Source organism: Cryptomeria japonica, chromosome 6 (genome assembly GCF_030272615.1).
Source record: "Cryptomeria japonica chromosome 6, Sugi_1.0, whole genome shotgun sequence".
In the NCBI taxonomy this organism is placed as follows: Eukaryota; Viridiplantae; Streptophyta; class Pinopsida; order Cupressales; family Cupressaceae; genus Cryptomeria; species Cryptomeria japonica.
In genome coordinates, this window is record NC_081410.1 from 565768212 (window position 1) to 565790776 (window position 22565).

At 35.9% G+C, this 22565-nt stretch overlaps 1 protein-coding gene across 2 annotated transcripts; it reads left to right on the top strand.

Annotated features, from left to right (window-relative positions):
• The first annotated feature begins 235 nt into the window (after positions 1–235).
• LOC131041228 (uncharacterized) lies at positions 236–22328 on the top strand. Of its 2 annotated transcripts, none has more exons than XM_057974250.2 (9): positions 236–773; positions 2523–2595; positions 2693–2948; positions 3738–3896; positions 4026–4220; positions 4322–4459; positions 4576–4808; positions 5064–5230; positions 21760–22328. In XM_057974250.2, exons 1-9 carry the CDS (start codon positions 614–616, stop codon positions 21810–21812), a joined length of 1434 nt encoding a protein of 477 aa, XP_057830233.1. In that variant the 5' UTR covers positions 236–613; the 3' UTR covers positions 21813–22328. The 2 variants fall into 2 exon arrangements, with proteins under 2 accessions (XP_057830233.1, XP_057830232.2); XM_057974249.2 differs by lacking the exon at positions 21760–22328 and adding an exon at positions 5963–6444 and having other exon boundaries at positions 460–773.
• Positions 22329–22565: the final 237 nt, after the last annotated feature.

Consider the following 22565-nt stretch of genomic DNA (forward strand, 5'->3'; position numbering starts at 1 on the left):
CCATAAATTTAAAAGTAAAAGATATAATTAAAAATGAAACTCTAAAAAGCAATAACTAATATAATAATATTAATAATAATAAAAACTAATTTTATAAAGGGGACACTAATACAATTTTCACCTACAAACTAGATGACTTAAGCATTTGTTTTAATTCACCGCCTTCCTAAAAGGGAAAAGAAAAAGAAAAAGGAAAGAAAATAAAAATAATAAAAATTATACTACTAATTGTCTCCTGTCTATTGTGACTCAGCACCACCATTAAGTCATCTTACCACGTGGTCTACACGTGGCAGTTACAGTCACCAGTGGGAAACAATACCACCCAACAAAGGCGGCGCCCTTGGTTGTCGTTTTCCATAAACAGGCAGACTCCGAGGACACGTGTCCCCTGAAAGCATTCTAGAAACCGAAGTTGACACCAATATATAATATAAAATGCTGGGCTCGAATCCCATTGACTTATGAAATCTTCCAGAACGTGGTTTTAGAACACCAGGAGCTGAATGAGACCCGGGACTCAAATCTGAGGAAAAAAAACCGTGTGGAACAAGGGACCTATTGATATATAAATGTGCTCTCTGGGAAGCTGAGCATCATTAAGGGTTTAACGATGGCCAAATACAGTCCAGACAACGGTGTGCATGTTGGTTACAGCGTGGATGATGGGATGGATCAGGTGAAGATGGATGAACGACTGCCTCTCTTGCAGGAGGCTGATCTCAGAGATAAGATCGTTCTTCTTAGAGTCGATCACAATGTCGTCAAAAAAGGTTAGAAATATTTATTTATTCTCTGCAACATTTATCTGGAATTAACAGGATTTGTGCATGATCGTTTTGCAATCTGTAGATGAGTATGAGTTTTCTGTGATTAATTGTGAAAAATATTTAGCAGGAAGTAACCGTTTTATTTATATTTTCGTTTCTCTGGAATGTTAATTTTTTTAACATTTTATTAATGGTTGGATCAATTGGCTTAATTAGCCCCCAAGTGCATTGCTATTCTCTTATCTTCCTTTTGGAGGTTTTGCAAATTTTGTTGCTAGTCTGGGCGCGCATATTATTACTTTTGTTTTTTAAGCCCTTTTTCCATCACCAAGTTCTACAATTTTGATTGCGCGTTTTTTTTTTCGTTTCTGTTGGTTCAATCTGCTTATACATATAGGCGCACATTATTAGTTATGTTCCATTTTCTGTTTTCTTAGGCAGGTTTTATATCCATTACATTCAAACATCGGAAAGAAAAGAGGATATGGAACAGTTGCTCCCAGATAAATGTGAAAAAGACATTTCGGCTACAATGTTTAACTTAATATTCCAAATACTTAGTAATCGTAGCATACATCGGTTCAAATGTAATCAGCTCAGCAGAAAAATATTTTATTTAATCTAGATGATCATCTCAAAACCCTTAGATTGGGATTTTTTTGAGGCATCTGAATTAAGTTTTTCCAAACATTATATCTAGAATCCCTAGACCCTTCTTTAGAGGATTCATAACGAGTCTTTTTAAAGAACAGTCTAGGAGTTAGTAAATGGAATCGATCCAGTAAGTAAAAAGAGTGTAGAGCACAATTGTTTCTTAAAATAAAAAATACTCAATGATCGTAGTCCTAGATCACTTGTCTAAGGCACTTCAATTATAATCAGACCAGTACAAAATATTTTCATTCTAAAATTCTAAAATTAATAGAAGTTCTGTCAATCATCCAGTGCACCTGACCTTCATAAACTCTTCAGATAAGATTCTTTCTAAGGCTCTATACAAACGTCTTTATGCATGTTGGTTTGATCACTTTTCATATTTCAGATGTTTGTAACGAGGGATTATGCATCTCTTTTAAATTTTTTATATCTAGTCTGTTCTCTGAGCAATGTAATGATATTCTAGAATTTTGATCAATTATAGAATCCAACGCTCAAAAAAGTTTTAGATCAGGACTTTGTTTGAGTTAATTCTCAGTTTTGATGCAGCTAAAATTGTGTATTTTCTGCTAAATCACAGCTGTATCCCATTCATTTATGTTTCATTGAGATAGTAATATCGAAACTGGAGGTGAATTCTTCCTTTCCATTCGAAATGTTTTCTCAGATAATTGGATCAGGAAAATTATCATCATCTGCCATTTTTTGTAATTCCAGTAGATCCGAATATTTTTAGTAAATTACAAGATATGTGGCAGATTTTTTATTAGAGTATGAAAAACAAATGAGTATTTAGGGTTTTCCCATTAAACAATGAGATACATATGTAAATGGCCTCTAAAATGTCTACAGCAATGATGTAAATGACATATTAGCTGTGGAATTTTTTTGTGAATTCTATTGTAACTTGCTTCCTCTGTAAATCCTATTCTGTTTATAGATAACTGAAATAGTCTTTTTTAGTGTGGTCAATTTGGATTGGTTTGTTGTTTTCAGGGATTCACAATGTTATTAAACTATCTCGAGGAACATTATAGTGTTGGCCCCTTATTACCAGTAGCCTGATTAAAATGTATCCCTTGGTGGTGGGTGCAGGGAAAATACTAGATCAGTACAGGATTGATGTAACTCTGCCAACTATGTACAACATAGTGGAGCGTGGGGGAAGGTAGGTTTGACTCTTTTTTTTTTGGTATTACATAGCCTTACTGAAATGCCATGATCTTGTTTGGGATGATCTTATCTAACTGAAATTACACTTTCAGGCCCATTATCATGAGCCATATTGGACGACCATATGACAAGAAGACTAAAACCCTCTCAATACGCCAGGATGAATCTGTGGATGCTATTGTTGCATATTTGCAGCGCAAGCTGCGCATCAAGTTTGCAGTTCCCAAGTTCAATGCTACTGAGAAAGATGGAATTTTGGACATTGATACCTCCATTAATTGGCTGATCCATGACCTCAAGACTAGAAAGATTGGTGGAATCTACATGCCCAATACTCGGTGGTTTGCGGTTAGTTCTTTAGCTTTATTCCTCTTTTTTAATTTAGATGTAATAGTTTTAGAAAACACCCCAATGGATGGGTGTCTCCAGGATTGTTGCACAAATATCATAACTTCTGAACCTTGGGCTATAGACTGAGTGAACCACACTGATTATTAGATTTCTAATGCCAAATTTTTAATTGGAAACAAAAGCAATTTCATGAGCCTTCTAACGATGCGATATGGAACAAAAAACCCCTAAAGTGGCAGGGAAATTTCCAAACCGATCCCACAGGCAGCAGCTGAAAATACGAGAGCTAAAAAGTAGGGGCTCTTATTTTCCCCAATAAGATTTCGATTTATCCTTTAGCAAATTTTCCCTCATCTAATGGGACTTTGTTCCATAATTATGGAACATGAAATCCCTTGCATGGGACTGCATCCTTTAAAGCCTTTAAAACTCTTGCTGGTTACACGGAGGTGAGGTATTTGGATTTTACCATTCACATGGCTGGAATGATTCCTTTATCAATTAGGAGTAAGCTTTGGTGTTGTTAGGATTGCCTGTCTTGGGCAATTGGTGTTTTGGCTTATGCTTGATAATATCTCAGCAATCAAGCTTTGAACTTTGGCATCATAATAAGCATGGTTAGCTTGTCATCCCTAAACCACACGTGTACAAAATCAATCAGACTTGCAGGGAGTAGAAATGGGGTCCACAATACGTTAGTAATTTGATATGCAAGCTTTCCTTAAATTTGGATTAAAAAATTCTACGGGTTGGCATCTATTTCATGTGAGGTTTTTGATACATCAGGGAGAGGAAGATAAAGGAGAAAAGCTTGAAAGGTTTGTCATTCAGCTTTCTGCTCTAGCTGATGTCTATGTAAATGATGCATTTGGGTCATGGCAACCACACGGTTCAACATTTCATGTTGCTAAATATCTGCCCTCCTATGCAGGTTTATGTATGCAGGTAAGTGTTTTTTTTTGATAATTTGAATTGTGTGCTTTCAATAAGTATGTTGTGTTTGATCTGTCTATGAATTCTGTGAGTGGAGGATGTCTACTGAAGATTCTGATATAATTGTCAACCTGTTTACAGGATGAGCTTTACCATGTGCAAGCACTTCTTAGCCCCAACAGGCCATTTGTTGCCATTGTTGCTGGTGCCAAGTATGATACTAAGATTGGTCCATTGAACCAGATATACAAGAAAGTTGATAAGTTAGTTCTGGGTGGGCTTATTTATAACACATATCTATGTGCCAAATATGGAGTTAAAATTGCTGGTGTAGAGGTATCACATTCTCTTTCTTTAATTGTTATGAGATATGCCTTGATAAAATTGGCTTGCAGGTTTACTGATTCATATTTGCTCATGTCAATCTTTATTTACAGGATTCCGACATTGAACTTGCAAAAGAACTAGTTGAACAGGATAAAACAGAGAAAAAGATTGTGGAGCTCCAGTGGCTAGTGGAAACTGATACATTGGAGGGTAGATTTGAAGGGAAATACAGGACAATTAATGTTAAGGTAAATAATACAGATTTTGTTAATCTAATTCCGAGAATTGTGGGAGTTTAGAACTTAAATAATAAGTTCCTACTATAATATGATCGTAAAAACTTATCTTTCTTAATATTTTTCAGGACTTTGCTCCAGGCAAGACCTACAATTATGTAGTTGATGTTGATCCTATTTCATTTGAGTCAGATGAAGTTGCGCAAGCAATGAACTCAGCTAAGACAATTTTTGTAAATGCTGTGATGGGACTCATGCCCCATTTCTGGCATGGTACAAGCAAAATGGATGAGGTCATTGATAAAAACCGTGCGGCCCAAAAGTTCTTTGGAGGTGGTGATACACTTCAGACATTTAAAAGGTAAGCTCCTGTTGCTAACTACATTTTATCACCTCCGCTAATGTAATAGAATTTCTACACTTATTTTGGGGATGCTCTGAAGTCTGAACAGACCTTTTCCTGGTTTGTGAATTCCTTGTGAGTTTTCTGCACGCTGTTACTATTTAGCTGCTTTTCTATTAACATTGATGTTCGTGTTTACACTTTTTTAATTTGAATTTCTTATTTTTGTTTGCAAAGAATCAGAAAGACTAATGTTGTTTTCATTATTGACAGCCTTCATCCTGTCCTGTATCAAGCTGCACTGGACAATGTTAAATATTATTTGTTCACTGGAGGTGGTACGGTTTTAAAGGTTATTGAGGAGGGAGATCCAATGGGGTTAGACACCGTAAAGGCTCTTATCAGCAACAAAGCAAACTATTTCAGTCAGAACTGTCAAAGTAATTGACACTAGTGCCCTGACACATTTTTTATTCTAGAAAATAGGGAGCAATATGTGTTGAAGGGTTGATCATACAAACATTATATTGTTTGCTAAAATGATAGCATGCATTTTTTGAGATGATTAGTTCAAGGCTTCATTCGAATAATTAAACAAATTATAATTTGAATTTCCAATTGAAATGGCCATACATATTTTTTTTACTATAACGCCTTCAAGCACACTCGTGGTCCATATAAAGCATTTCTCGGTTGGTTAATGTTGTTGTAGATGTTTAGAGTCTACATAAAAAGAAAATGTCAAAACATTATTGTCTTTATAAAAAACAATTTATACATGCAATCACAAATTACTGAAAATTATCAGTTACGCGTAATAGATGTTCTGTATTGATTTTTTTCTTGAAAATGGAAGACTTGTTTATGCTTGTGAATAACAGATTTGAAACCCGAGAAGATAGAATATGCCTAATCTTAAACATAGAAATGAGGGAAAGAAAAAGACAAATTCAGAATCTTAAATTCAGAGAGGAGTCTGTAAAGAGTCTCCATGGAGATTCACTTTATTGTTCTTCTAGTTTGATTGTTAGAGATAATTGTTTACTTTTGTAGTTTCACATGCCTTACCTTAGATCAGAACAAAATACAAATGGCTGTCTTGGTTGTTGTGCCCTAACTTTTTACCTTTCATTTGTCATTCACCCAAAACTCCATTGCTACTTGTTGCTCAGGGCTACTTGAGGAAAAAAACTTACACAGTAAAAACCAGAAACTTCGCACAACAATGTGATTAATGTAGTTTCCATGTGCACTTGGGTCATTTCCTGCCATGAAGGGTTCCAAATACCTTAGAAAAATCATGATGCCTTCAGACAAGATGATTTTTCTAGAAGGGAGATCAGAAACATTATTAATGGACAGCGATTGGATGGGTTTGATGATAAACAGCAATTAGATGCAGTGATCTTGAATAGAGAAAAAGACTAAGCAATTTATTAAGAACAGCGATCCATGAAGAAGTGCAACTACAAGAAAACCATTTGTGATGACTAGTAATTAATGAATAGACATCCATGAGGGCACTCGACCCCTCATGAAAGGGCAGACATTCCCAACAGTCGTACAATTTGAGCAAAATAATAGGATATAAAGCCACTATGGTAGAGGACAGCGAGAGGCATGGAAGAACAACAATAAAGAGTCTTAGACATATACAGCAATCAGCGAACAAGGAACAATAATCAGAATCAGAATCAGAGTTGTGTAAACAGCAGACACATACTTGGGGTAAGACTCACTAATCTGATTCAAACCTGTTATAGTCAGCATCTAATAATCTGAATAATAGCTCTTGTTCTATATATCTAGCTTATGCATTAATTGTCAATATTTATTTCTTATATACATATATGTATGATTGGATATAAATTGCACATGTCTGATTAATAAATCTGTTTGTAAACCTCCATCATGTATAGAAGGAAGGAGGTGTAAGGAAGGGGCAAATCACGAGGATTGCCATCTAGATAGGATACCCCGAGCGGATGTCCATGTTGCTTGCCACCGAGGCCAAGAGGGCCAAAGCTCCGCTTTTGGGCTTAGATAGGACAATTGAGGAACCTCCATTACAATGTCTTCTTCGACTCTATAATGATGGCTATTAATCTTAGGAGATGAAGCATGAATAGGGAAAGCAAGTACAAGCACCCCACCAAAGCTCCGCTTTTGGGCTTAGATAGGACAATTGAGGAACCTCCATTACAATGTCTTCTCCGACTCTATAATGATGGCTATTAATCTTAGGAGATGAAGCATGAATAGGGAAAGCAAGTACAAGCACCCCACTAGGTAGGATACCTTGAGTGGATGTCCATGTTGCCTGCCATTGGGGCCAAGAGCGCCAAAGTTCCACCCTTGGGAAGTAATATAGATATTGTATGTGTTGATTTAAAGATTATTATATGTTATTATCTAAGCCTAATAATGGGAGAGATATATGTGTATGTGAATCCTTGATCATGGCTGTAGGATCTAAATCTTTGCCCCTATTGTTTAAAGAAGATATTTTAGTTGATAAGGAAGCTAACCCTAAACCTAACTTGTTGCAATTGTGGTTCTAGGGCATAATCTAATGTAAATCTGAAAGGGGACATTACAAATGGTATCAGAGCACCATTCCTGCCAGCTTGCGGGACAAACCTACTTAACCGCCATTAGGGTTAACTATTCTTAAGGGATTAAAATCAAATAGGCCAACATTGCACTTCTATATGTTTGTGCCTTTAAAATGTATGCTTCATGCTTGGCATGTATTTATATGATGTCTCCATGCCCTAAGTGTATGTATGCCTCAAGACTTAAGTGTATTCATGTGTATGCTTCATGCTTTATGTGCTACATGTATTCACGTGTACGCCTCATGACTTAAGTGAAATCATGTGTATGCTTCATGCTTTATGTGCTGTGTATTCACATGTATGTCTCATTACTTAAGTGAATTCATGTGTATGCTTCATGCTTTATGTGTTGTGTATTCATGTGTATGCCTCTTGACTTGACTTGAAGTCATGTGTATGCTTTGTGCTTTATGTGCTACGTGTATTCATGTGTATGCCTTATGACTCGAGTTAATTCACGTGTGTGCTTCATGCTCTATGCGCTATGTGTATTCATGTGTATGCTTCATGACTTAAGTGAATTCATATCTATGCTTCATGCTTTGTGGGTATTCACATGTATGCTTCATGCCTTAAGTGAAGTCCTCTATATACTTCAAGCTTTATGCACTATGTGTATTCACTTGTATTCTTCATGCCTTAGTGAATTCATATGTATACTTCATGTGCTATGTATATTTGCATATATTCTTCATGCCTTAGTGAATTCATATGTATACTTCATGTGCTATGTATATTCACATATATGAACCCTGCCTTATGTGTATTCATGTTCTTTATGCCTTATGTGTATTTGTGTGCATATTTCAAGCTTTACATGGATGCTTCATGCCTTATTTGTATGTATGATTCATGCCTCGTGTTTTTTCAAGTGTGGTTTGTCTGTACCTTCCAAATGTATACCTTATATGCGCTTCAATGTTTGATGTATTTCCAAACAAGTTTATTCATTTGAGTGTTAAATGAGTACTTATAAATGTTTCAAGAATGTTATTCTTGCACTCAAATTAAATGGGGTGCATGTTTTAAGACACTTCTCGCAAATAAAATTGGTAAGACATTAGTAAAAACAACATAGGAATTATTGAACACGAAAATACTTTGGAAAACGTATACGAAGGAATAATGTGTGAGAATACAAATGGTATGCGTTATGCTTAACGTGTATTTAAGTGTATGGGTACGCCTCAAATCTTATGTTTCATATCCTAAGAGTATGTATTCCTCGAATCTAGCATGTATTTTTGCTTCTTAATTAACAGTTATGAAAAGTGTCAAATTGATCTAGACCTTATTAGAGCTTTAGAGTATTATTGCCATTAGGCCTGATCTTATCAAAAGGACTAATAAGCACCTTTAGGTTGCTATCCCAGGATGTTTACAAGAACCTAACCCTTCGGAAATGCTTTCGGGACAAAGATGAACGTGGTACCTCCTCTACCAGCACAAATCATTGGAAGGTTTAGTGGGAGCAGCATATCTTGACACAAGCAATTCTGATTCTGTAACAACCAAGTTTTGTGTGCAAATACTTCATTCCAAAGAACTAGGTAACCAAGTGTAACCCTATAGGCTTTACTATCTACAATGGCTTACAAATAACAAAAAGTGTGAAAAGCACAATATAACAGCAATCTACACATCAACATAATGCAAAAGTGAACACAAACAAACTCAAAATCTAGGAACACATTTATCTAGAGAAAATCTACAGTGTCAAAATAACTCAATCTATGAAGCTTCCAGTTGACAATGAATTTGGAAAGATCAATTTGGCCTAAAGTTTGACCACCATTGAAGAGCTCTAAGACACTCAATTTCAGACTTACCTTTTACAAATAGACTTTAAAAATACATACACTCTGCACAATTGCTACACCATTAACAAGAATATTTTCTTATGTCCTAGGCATCTAGAAGGTTCGTAGCAACTCCTTGAGTTCCCTGCCTACTGAAAAAAGAATAATGCCCAAAGAAAACTAGAGATTGCTTTGAAACTCTTCATTTTCCAGCGATTGGACCATACGCAGAGCTGGTCAACCCTTTACTAGTTGCCTTTACTAGTTATATGTTCATTGGGGCAAATGGTGTTGCCAGGAGTGAAATCCTAATTCAACAGGATGTTTTAGAGGCCGTAAACCTTTGCATCCCAACTTAAATTAGGTGTGGAGTTTATATAGGAATTGCACTATTCTCAGGGGCTATCCGAATACGCAATCAAATCCAACTTTTGATTCTATTTACGCTTTCATTTTGCCCCTACAAAATATTACATTTATGAGACCCCAAAGGAGCTCAATCAAAACTGGAAGTTGTCTCATCTGCCAATGAATATTCTGAGATGTCTCATGCCATCCAAAACATCTATAAGCAAGAAACGAATTGGGCAGTGTCCAGAATAACTTGTTACACTGGTCTGATGATAAAATCTGCCATTGGGCTCCTTCGTGAGTTGGAATATCATGCTCAAATCTCCATTGCATTTGAATTCCCCCATCAGCTTTTGGTCCCCAAAAGCTATGCATTAATGAAGATTGACTGAGTTGAAATAGCCCAAGGGTTTATTGATTTGATTTATCAAATTTACTAGGGTTTACAGATTTGATTTACCAATTATAGATATTTGATCGTCAAGCAATTTCATCACATTAACATTATTAAATCAATAAATAGCAGCAAACAACTCTTAGAATTTCTGGAAGAATTTAAGCTTCGAATAATTTCAGTACTGACTAGACAGTCAACTTCCAAAATCAGAGAATTGTCGGAATAAGCTCAGATATGAAAACAAGTCTTACAATTTTAATGTACACTTCTCATAAATCTAGAATCTTCATGGTGAAGGTGCTTGTATAGTGGTTGCCCTGCAAGAAGGTTGATACTTGCTGATTAGGCAATGTGCTGGGTTAGATCCGAGCAGTTAGCTTTTCAATTCCTTAGTCTTCAGGTCACTCTGGATGCTTAGGAGTTCACTGAGGGCTGGAGGTGGCTGTGTGCTCCCAGGTTTCTGTTGTAGTACCCAGACCTGCTTGTTGCCCTTAATTGTCTATTCGTTGCTCCCTTCTGGTTGCTATGTGGTGTTCATTTCACTAATCCTCTTGGTGAACAGAGATCCCTATGAAATTTGCCCTTAGGGGTTCAGTATTCAGCCCTATAAACGCTGTGTAGTCCTCCAAAATGACACTATCTGCAAATAAGGCCTGTTTATGAAACCACCACTTTAGAGTAAGAAAAAAAAGTAGATTAAATGGAAAAGTTGATCAGTATAGGTCAGGGATTTTATTCCGACCTGTTAGGGCAGCTGAGGGTTTTGTTATAGCTAAGCAAACTCAGGAGTCTGCCCCAAATTTATCAATCAAAATTTCTAGATAATCTCAGCCAGCCAGCCAAAAACAAATTTATACATGTTTGTTGGATTTTACAAAATATGTTGGCCAGGGGTACGAGGAGAGAAGGGGTCAGCCCTAGCATAAGTTTATATATATTATATATGTATTTATATATATGTATATACATATATATGTGTGTGTAATGGGAACTGTTTATTCAATAATGAAAACGGAGTTTACATATATAGGCAATTACATTATGATGCTTCTAAACGAAGCAACATAAATAAAAGCTGGAATTAGAAACTACCTAAACTACCTGAGATGACCATTAGAGAAACATTACATTATTTTAATACCCTCCTTTAATGGTCATCGATCTAACTACCCTATATATATATATAGTCATGGATGCATAGAAGGCTGCCCCCTTTTCTTTAGAACGCTCTACAAAATGAGCTTGCTCCTAAGACCTTCCTTGATGCTGCGAAACTTCTGGAAATGATCAAATTAACCAAAATCCTGCCAAACCTAATGTTGGGAAACAAAATTGTCCCTCCTTGAAGCTAGAGATATTGAGAATAGCGTCTCAAACTAAAACCACGATTTTGAGGAGAAATTCACCAAACCCAAACTGTTTTAGAAAAACAACCATGATTTTGTTCAAAAAGTCGGCAACAACTTTTGCAGATGAGTACTACGACCCAAAAACTGATTGTAAGAAACCACGATTTTTGTGGAAAAATATGCCAAATCCTTGATGTGATACTGAGATCACCCACAAAAAGCTGCTAGACTTTTGTTAGAAGAAAAATCAGAAAACCCAACAGTAATTTTTTGAGGAAAAAATTATAAAACCTAACTGTAAATTACAAAACCCAAAAATGATTTTTGAAGAGAATCGAAAAAATTACAAAATCCAAAAATGATTTTTGAAGAGAAAATCAAAAAAACCCAGACACTGAAACATCAATCATGATTTCTTGTGGAAAAAATCAGGAAAACCTCTTGTAGAGAAAGATCCCACCATTTTTGTGTGAAAAAATCATGCAAAAAATGAAAAAAAAAAAACCATGATTTTTAGGAGAAAATCAGGCAAAACCCATATATAATTTTTGAGGAAAACATTATAGAAACCCATGACCATGATCCTTCACGAGCAAGTACATAGACCTGTTAGTATCTGTTTTATCATCTACCAAAATCACCGCTTATGCTAATATCATATGGCGATTCCAAGGTTTCTTTTGTCAGGCCTTGACATGCGGATAAGCTCAATGGGCGTTGTGATATGCTGTGTAATACACAAAGGGACTTACGCTTGGCATGTTCAATTCACAATGGAGGTTTAGACAATGAAGCTCTATCATCTGGGACTTGGATCATGGACTTCAAGAAATCGGAAAAGGAGATAAGGGTTCAAACATTCTAATCCATTCCTAAGAATTCAAGAGACGACATTGACTAGGTGACTTCAATAACAACACTTTGCTTTGCCATGCTTAGGACAACTACACAAAGTGAGTGCGATCTTTAAGGGATGTGCTTATGATTTTCATACTTATGAATAATACCAACGGTTGAACAATATTACTCAAAGTAGAAGTTACACCTCCACAAAATAAGCTCAGAGTAACTTTACACAATGAACAAAAATCATCTGTTCATCAAAGTATGAGCGGAAATTCACCATAAATCAATACTTATCAAATCTTGCATTCTTCTAACATACATGAAATGAAATCATATCTAACATACATGAAATGAAATCTAAACTATGATGAGGGATAAGAACCATGCAAATTCCAAAATAAAAGAGGTAATCACCATCAATTCGAACAATGTATTACTTATTACTTTGGCAATCATACGCAACAATTACTTATCTCAACATGTTTTGCAACATGCTCCCATTGTTACCTTCATACTTGATCAACAATTCATTTGGAATGAAACCCTAATTAGGGTTTCTACTTTGCTTTTTGCACTTGGAGACCTAATTTTCGAAATCTGAGAACATGGGCACTGATCATATGGTTGATCTTTTGGAACAAAACCTTAATTAGGGTTTGCATTTTGCTTTTTTACCCTTAAAGACCAAATTTTCAAATTCTGAGAACATGGATAGTAATAATATGGCCTAAAGATCAAAACCCTAATATCAGAAAAATAAAAAAGCAAACCCTTTCTTTTTTTACTCAAGAGGCAAAATTTCTCGAATCTGAAGACATGGGCAGGACTGAAATGACCTAAAGAACAAAACCCTAATCTCAGAAAAAAGAAAAAATTTCGAAGCCTTGCTTTTTATACCTAGAGACAAGATTTTCAAATTCCGAGAACATGGGCAGAGATGAAATGACATGAGAAACAAAACCCATATGCCACTTTAAAAAAAAACAGAAAAAAGCGAAAAAGCAAAAAAGCAGAAATTTCTAAAAATAGCAAGTTGTTAGAAATGACACAAAGCAATTGCGATCCTCGTCCTTCAGACCCTCTAAGCACTTTGACAATATTCATACATGACTCAACATGATTTCTCAACTTGGCTTGGGATGAATTCTCAAAAACTCTAACTCCTCATTGTAAAAAGATTGGTGATTAGCAGTTGCGACGCCAAAGAGGAACCCTAAAAGGAAAAAAACATGGGTCCCCATTTGCAATGGAGCGATGTGTGAAATAGGTCACAACAAGACCGGGAAACCCTAGGTCAAAATTGCAGCAACCATCGATTTTGAGGAAAAATGGAAAACCCTAGCTGCAAAGAAACCATGCGAAACCGACCCGTGCTTGGAAAAAAAACAGTAATTAAACCTTCGAACAAGGGCAGCAAACAAATCACGGGCTCAAACGAACCAAGCACGAGCACAACCAAAATACAGTGCATACATGACACACAATGACATACAAGAATGAAATGCAACATCAATGTGATGGTGATACCGAGTCAAGAATCCATATCAGTACACAAGTCAAATCTACACAAGGGTTGGATATTAGAGACCATGAAATGGGATCGTCATCGCATAGCTCAAAGGGAAGGCTCATGCGGAACCAAGTAGTCCTCTCATCAAAACAAGGAGACTTGATCATGCTAGATCAATGCCCCATGGACGGCTAGGCCTTCCCAATACATCCTTAGCCTATACAAGCACTCAAGGCATGCAAGGGGCATCCTCAATAATCTTTTAATGCGTGTTTCTTGGCCCCCAATGTTATAATTATGTTATCACTTGAATTACTCTAACTCCAATAGGTTATCCTAGTGGTCACTTTGGGCCTCGGCTCCCATTGAGAGTAACTCCCCTAACAGACTCTTAACTCTGTAAGCTCATCCCATTCCAATGAAAGAGTAATTCAAATGCAAACAATACTAATTCACAATGCAATACATCAATTTTGCCATTATTCACATAATGCCCGATTGGCCTCAATACCATGGAATTGGATCCGAATCGATCCCAATTTAAAAATTACATATATAAATCTATTATTACACATTGAAATATCGTTTCAAAATCATCAAATTCCACTTTTAACTTAATTCACAAATTTGTACAAAAACTAGTCCCATGGCCATCCATGGTTTAAAGGACCTCTCAAACTCAAATTTTCAAATGCAAAAACTAAAAATGTGAGAGTACCCTTTTTATCCTCATATGCCCAACCATTAAAACACACTCAATTTGACAATCCATTCATTTTGCACAATTTGGCAGCATAATATTTTGTAAAACTGTGATTTCAAAATTGTTAGAAGTACGGTTGCCGTTGCATCAAAAGATTGACCTGTTAATGCCCAATACAACCACTAGACTTATAAAATCCATAGGAGGCAGTTAAGCCATGGCACAAACCCAAGTGCTGCTCTGCACAGCACAAGAAGACCAAGGGCACTCACCTTGCAACAATAATTTGTTCCAATCTAATTGGGAAATCACTAAAACGAAAAGGTTTAAATTAAGAGTGTTTGAATTCAATTAACATATCATTTGAAACAAGTTTGAAACAATAAAACTGAGAAACAAGAGAGAAATTGAATCTTTACCTCAAATTTCTCTCAAAACTGAGAAATGGAAATGAATTGCACACACAACGAAAGAGAGTATTCCTTTGGACAGCCGGTAACAACCACCGACATAAATCTATCAAGCTTGTGCCCACAAAAATTTTCCAAGTAGATCTTTCACAATGATCAATCCAAAATTCAAATGTAGTAGGGTTTGAGAGCTCCAAATGAGAAAAGTAAACAATTGTGAAAAATAAGCTCTAATTCAACAATATAAACCCACTTTTTGAAGTGGGAATAAAATAAACGTAATTTAAATTAGAACTTAAATCAATAATAAACCCCCAAGACACATTGTGCATTTGAATATTAAATTGCTATGGTAATATTAAATATCATTAATATACATATCCAAATGATGATAATTTGCAATTGACTGACTATGCACAAACAGTCATCATACATATCCAAATGATGATAATTTGCAATTGACTGACTATTCACAAACAGTCATCATGGGTTTTTCACAATTATGCAATAGGGTATACCAGGTGTTACTAGAATGGTAATTGCCAGTATAAACACATATAACAGGGAATCGCCCAAATTAGGATGATGGGTATGGCTGGGTAATAATAATGGCCAATGTGATATCTCTTGTAACTACTGTTGGGGAAATGGGCATGCTTAGACTTATGAAGCCAAGTGGAGTTGATGATCTGTACCTGCATCACTCAATGAAACACAACAAATATAACACATCATCATCAGTCTAATTAAAATGTTGTCATAACATTATACACACACAACATCTATAAACATCAGCAATGATATTTACATGATCAAAATAATGTGTGTAATCAGGATGTACCACATGTATGCCAATACAAAAAATAGACATGCACAATTTTAATTTTTAAGTGTATCATATACAAAGTCAATATTGGATCAAAATAAAGCAACGGCGGAATGCAAACACGGTAGACATTACACAAATTGATGATTGCATGATCTAAAGTTATAGTTTAGTATGGGTGGTAGGTTTGATTCCTATCCTTATCTATTTTCCATCCTTTATCACTCTCCCATCACCCTATATACATGATCAATTACGTGAGATTTTCTGGTTAATTTTTATCCACAATTTTCTCGTTAGTTGAGGTTCTATATGTGTTTACTTCTTGATCTGCTGCCAAGGTCTTCCGTGGATCTGTTTTTTGTTTTTTTTGTTGATATTTTATGAGGGTTTCTATTAGGTTCCCACTCAAGCACGCTAGACATAAAAGACTTAAAAGGAAGTATATTGCACCCATTGAGATAAAACCAGCGAATAGCTCTCTATCAAATAAAGCCTAAAAAACTTAAAATACATACAGTCAAACTAGTGACATGACAAAAATCAATCCAAACTAAAAAGGCCAAGCTAGAATGGTACACCTCCTAACAAAAACACCTAGAAACAAAATAAAACACCCTGCATGGAAGCTAACAATAGAAAGAACACAGAACAGTAAGAAAAGGGAGTAACTCATTTGCCAACACCATTCTTCCCATCTAACACTCACCGTTTTTCTGTTCATCTCTTGCCTTGTTAATGGGAAGTGCAGTGTGGACCTGTTATTCCTCATCACTGATCCATAAAAGTTCTACGAGCATGTATATATGGTAACATTGCTAATTTTTATCTCAACTGTTACTTTTGGTTCCTTCTTTCCCTTTATCCATTAACTATTTTCTGACTATACAATGAATTTCTCATACATAAAAATGGTATAAAAATATCACCAAGTACTCCAAATATAAGTCTTTATTTTCTAAACTTATAGGGACATACGCAGCAGCAATTTTGAAATTCCTCAAAGCAATTTTTTCTCCATTTATGACACTTGCGCATATCCAGTTAATTTCAACTGGTATCTATATTCCAAATTTTCTAATGCTTCTTTATCTCTGTAGTGGGCCAGGGTCGATTTTGTTTTGGATAATTATCATTCTTTTGTTATTAATTTTGGGCAAAGGCTCTATACATTCTTGGGTGCTGGTCATTGTCTCAATACAATTTTTCTGGATAACTGTGATGATGATTTTTGTCATTGTCAATGGTTTCTTGGCCATGAACTGTTTCAGTTTTGAAGATTTCACAGTTGGCTATGAAAATCATTATGGATTAGGACTTAGGTTTTCAAGTCTTATTTCTTTGACTTCATTTCTACAGGCTTCTTATCCAGTGATGTTTGTGGATTTGGACTTGATACTGAGCATCGTCCAAAGCAATATCATAATTGCTCTCTAAGATACCACCATAATTATTTTATTGCAGCAATTGCTTGTCTTCCAGGAGCATCTATTGCTCAAAGCTTGAAAGTTTTTCTATCTCTAACCAATTACTACTTGTGTATGTGACACTTTGGTATTTCTGTCGCATTAGTATGCTTGTCTAAATATGATAATAAATTACTTGGTACCATATTGTATTTCATTTTATCTTTGGCTTTAATTTTGGCAAAGTGGATCGTGCGTTTTGCAAGTTCCTGACTATATCCATGCTTGGTCTGCTGTTAGAATTGGTTTGGAGGCGTATGGCCGGTAACCGATCTAAAAGCTTGTTTATTGTGGTGTTGGGTTCTACAAATACAAAGTTGGTTGAAATTGAAGCTGTGGTTTTTCCCATCAAGGTGTTAATGATGAATGCTAAATGATACATATCCACAATAGATTGGTGATAGTCATATTCCATTTCTCAACTTAATAACTTCATCTCCTTACATCTTCTTTCTATACCTGAGTCGGATTAATGTTAATGCCCATACTGTCTTACTTATTTCTGTATGAATGAGTTTTCTTTATCATACTAACAATAGATGGTGTTACATATATACAAGTATACTCATGCTTGTTACTATTCACCATATGTATATGCATGCCGAGGCAAGGTAGTCTGACAATTGTGGCTTCTCTCTCTCTCTCTCTCACATTCTCATTTCATTGGCTTTTAACAGCCAATTATATTTAATGGAAATTAAATTAACTATCATCAATATATCTATATTGGGACTTGTCCTCCTTGTTTAATATTTTGGCATTGTGAGAGCTTTGAGAGTGAGGAAATAGCATTTAGTTGAAATTGAAGCTGTGGTTTGATCCCCTTTATTCCCATCAAGGTGTTAATGATGAATGCTAAATGGTACATATCCACAATAGATCGGTGATAGTCATATTCCATTTCTCTACTTAATAACTTCATCTCCTTACATCTTCTTTCTATACTTGAGTTAGATTAATGTTAATGCCCATACTGTCTTACTTATTTCTGTATGAATGAGTTTTCTTTATCATACTAACAATAGACGGTGTTACATACATACTCATGCTTGTTACTATTCACCATATGTATATGCATGTCTAGGCAAGTTAATCTGACAATTGTGGCTTCTCTAGCTTCTGCTCTCTCTCTCTCTCTCTCTCACACACACACACACACACTTCATTGGCTTTTAACAGCCAATTATATTTAATGGAAATTAAATTAACTATCATCAATATATTTATATTGGTACATGTCCTCCTTGTTTAATATTTTGGCATTTTGAGAGCTTTGAGATTGAGGAAATAGTATTTATGAAGGAAAAAATGATAGATGTTGAAGACCTATGCACCGCAGTTGAAAAACTCAGACTCGGCAATGACTTGGCTAGCCTAAATTTTTTAAAAACCTTTGGGACTCACCAAAAAACTTGGGAAACAATCAGCAATAATGTGGCAAATTTATCGAACATTTTAAAATACAATTTTTTAAAATTATTCTTCTAAAGCACATATTACTAAATTTATTGAGCATATTACTAATTTCCATCATATATAATCAGAATTAGAGTTTAATGCATATCATAGACCAATAGACAAGTTCGACCCTAAATGAAGTACAATGACACTTCCACTGGCCATGTCATATATAGAAGTTGCCTATCTAAAGAGATTTTTGGCAAGTTTTGTAATACTAATGTCTAAGTACCACACTCAAAGAGTTATATGCCAATTCTCCTCACCCTGTCATTATAATCAACTTTCTTATTTGACATCCAATAACCAATGGGGATTTGGGAGTGGGGACCCTCAATGGGGTTGAAGGGCAGTGGCTCTCATGGGGGTCTGGGGGCAATACCCCCTATGGGGATGGTTTTGGCTATGGGGCCGATAGAATGCATCAGCCCCATAGTCAAATACACAATGGGGCCAATGCATTCAATCTGCCCCATAGCCGGCGCCCAATGGGGTCAAGGGGTAGTGCTCCTTGTGGGGGTTTGGAGCAATGCCCTTGGCATGCTCCTTGTTGCGATACATGGCAAGGTTGAGGGGTGGAGCCCCTGCCACCGAGCCCAAATTAAAGCCTTTAAAACTTTCATCACCAATGAAAATCATGCTTTTTAAACTACAAGAAAAACTAAATTATATGAAGTTGGACAAGTTCTTAAAGGAAAAATCGCGATTTTTTGATTTACTTTGAGAGTTTTTCAAGCAAAAATTGCTGCTAGTTTTACAAAAACTTTGCTGAGTCATTGGGCGAGTTACTGACCTAGCGAATTGGCTTGTGAGTGCTCACGAGTTTTGCGAGTACTTGGCCAGTTTTGCAAGTTTGCTATGTACAATGGTGAAGATTGCACAAACTTAAGTGCCAACTGTTTTCATCCCCTATATTGTCTTCATAAAAATGCTTCTTATCCTACTGTTGTAGACGATAAAACGTATAGGTGCTTTTGGTTCTTCTAGTGACCTCCTCATATAGAGCGAAAACAAAGTTGGTTTTGAAAATGGTAAAATATTTTAACTATGTTTTATTCATTATATATAGCTGTCCCCTGCTTGTCCTCAAATTATTTGAAATTTTTTTCTGTCCCTTGAAACTTGTCCTTGCATCCCTCCATTTCAGAGACTTGGAGAAACATTGGCATATCTATCTATCTATCTATTTATTTATATAATACCCCTGGTTCATGGGGGTGGTGGGTTCATCTATAAGTCAAAGTGTGAGGGCAAAAATTAAATGGTTCCTGCCCCCCAGTGGTAAGACTTAAGCTAACTTTCAATGGTGCTGCTTGGGGCAACTTTGGGATCTTTGGTGCCAGATGCATAATCAGGAATTATGCTGACAGGGTACAAATGATACAAATGGTTAAGTAAAACTGAAAGCACTCCTTGCTGGTTGTATGCTTGTAGCTATGCGAACAAAAACATGTAGACGAGATAGATATAGAGAGTCTCAATGATGTGTATCAATGCCATATGACGGCAAACTATTTTGAATTGGAAGTTGAGGATCACCTTAGATCTGATTTGGCTAGTACTTGACAGGTTGGAAAACTACTAAATTCAGCACTACTATAGGGAGGTGAACCAGAATGCAGACAAGTTTGCCAAATCTTGTGTATGAGTATGCAAAGGAAATCATCATCTTTGACAATCAAAGTACATGTCACAATTTTTCTTGGGAATAACAGAATCTTAATTGGATGCCAAAGTACTGTCATCACTGAAGGAATGAAGGTATGTAAGGCTTGAGTAAGCTGGTCTTTGATGGGAAAACTAACCCAAAGGCAATTTTGAGATATGCACCAACGTAATTTGAAAAGCAACTCTGCCGATGACCTGAACGTGAAGAGTCACCTCTAGCTGCAAGCAATGCTCAAGAGGGAATGGGAAGAACTGCCATTGTCTCACAGAGGTACCATTTTGGATAGTTGGCACCTCTTCTGCCTCTCTAACTGCAAAATATCCAGACGAATTTCCGGTGAATTGTATGATGAAAAATTGGGAAATTCTCATCCCTTCACATGTGGGAATGGAAAGTCTATTAAAACACTTCTTACTCAATGAATATTGAGATAGAGCCAAGAATTGGTTTAAGACTTCCCTCATGCCTACAATGACTCTTCTCTGGTTGATCAAATTGGCAAGTTGTTTGCTTTACTTGTGCAAGGAGCACAATAATTACCATAGTTGGGTCAAAGGAGTGTGCAGAGTTATTGGACATAAACATGACAACTTCTCAATTGAAAATTTCCTATCAACCATTGTTGACATACTGGTAAAACACAGCTGTGGGAAGTTGGCCTCTGCGAACTATGTCAAAGAAGATTCTAGTAAGTGGCAGTAAAAGCGGCAAAAGGATATTGGAGTAATACAGGAAATACATCAAAGACAACCCAAACCTCTTAACAACAGAAATGGAATCACGCATCAAGGAACTCATATCATGTATATCCTATTTTACAACACGTACAGGTGATATGACTCAGAGGATGAAGGAGAAGAGGAACTAGGGAATAAATTGTAAAATAGGCCGTCTATGGCCCAAGCTACTATATCGGAAACTTCTTTTTACAATTTTAATATAATGGGAGCTGCCCCCTTGGCAGCATTTTGTGTAATAAAAAAAAATTCTATATATATTTATTTATGAGTATAAACTTTTCCACAAGAAATTTGGCTGTAACAAGCTATTTTTTGTTATTTGTGCCTAAAGCTTTTGTACGAGAGATTTTTGTAATCTTCTACTAGATATTTATTCACAACCTTCTTCCAACAACTACAAAATGATGAGATTTGGAACTTAGAACGGGTTGATTTAGAAAACGGTTTCCAGAAGTGTTCTCACTTGGAAAATTTTCAGCATATTTATATTTGCAAAACTTCTATTTAACCTTTTCGTTCCAGTAGAAGTAATTTATGGAAATTAGATTCTTATTCACTTGTTAGCTTGAGGCGCCATTAGCATCCCCATTCATTAAATTCATGCAACTTTTTCTATTTTCACCAGACTTCAAATAGTATGCCTTTAGACTAAGGTTTACCTGAAATCTTGTAGTTTTCTTCTTAAGTAATCAATTATTCTCATGAATAGCATATTGAAAGGTGAAGTTTATATTGTTTGAACTGAAAGGATGGTTCTCAAAATGATACCAGACATGTTTAGGAGCATAGATTGAAAGACTAAGTGGATTTTTTTCAATTTTGTGTAGCTAAAATTGGTGACTCAGGAGTTCGCTGCTCAGGAGCAAGCACTCCAAGGTAATCTTCATGTTCAGTGCCTCTACGCCAAAGTTGTGGCAAACTACTTCTAATGGATCTTGGCCATGTAAAGTTTTATGTAGTGTATGACTGTTTGAAACAAAGTAACACTTTTGTGTAATATTTTGTTAAAAGAGTTGGTTCAATGCACGTGCAATGCAAACTTTTAGCTTGTGTGTTAGTAAAAGCTACTTGGAATGTATTTGAGTGGGAAGCCAAACACTACCGAAAGAGAGATGATTTAGTGGTGGGAAACAGCAATGGACTAGCCGTGAATCTACATCAAGAAGTATTGTGACATTTGCTTTAATGAGTGCACTTAAAGATTGAAAGGGAAGTGGGGGCTGGGTGAGGTGGTGGGATGGCATGTGTGAGATATAAGGGTGCTTGGATAGAACAGAAGAGTTAAGTCTAATATAACACTCGACATATTTTGTTATGTTTGAAAACGAAAACTTATTTAATGTACACATATTTTGATATGTTTGAGGACAATCAATAGCTTATGTATGTTATCATAGGATGCGATGTGGAAATTCAAATGGAATAAGCGTCTGTATCATAACATTTGGTATTATATTAATGTAATTCAACTTTTGGGGGAATCATTGAAGTAGATGTTATATTTTATTTCTTTAGTTTCTTATCAAGGTAAGGTAACACAGACTAGCGAGCACATGCTGTTGGGCCACTCGTGGGAACAACAGAACCTTATGCATTTTGTGGCTTCAACCAGTTGGTAAAGCTCTTGGTAAAT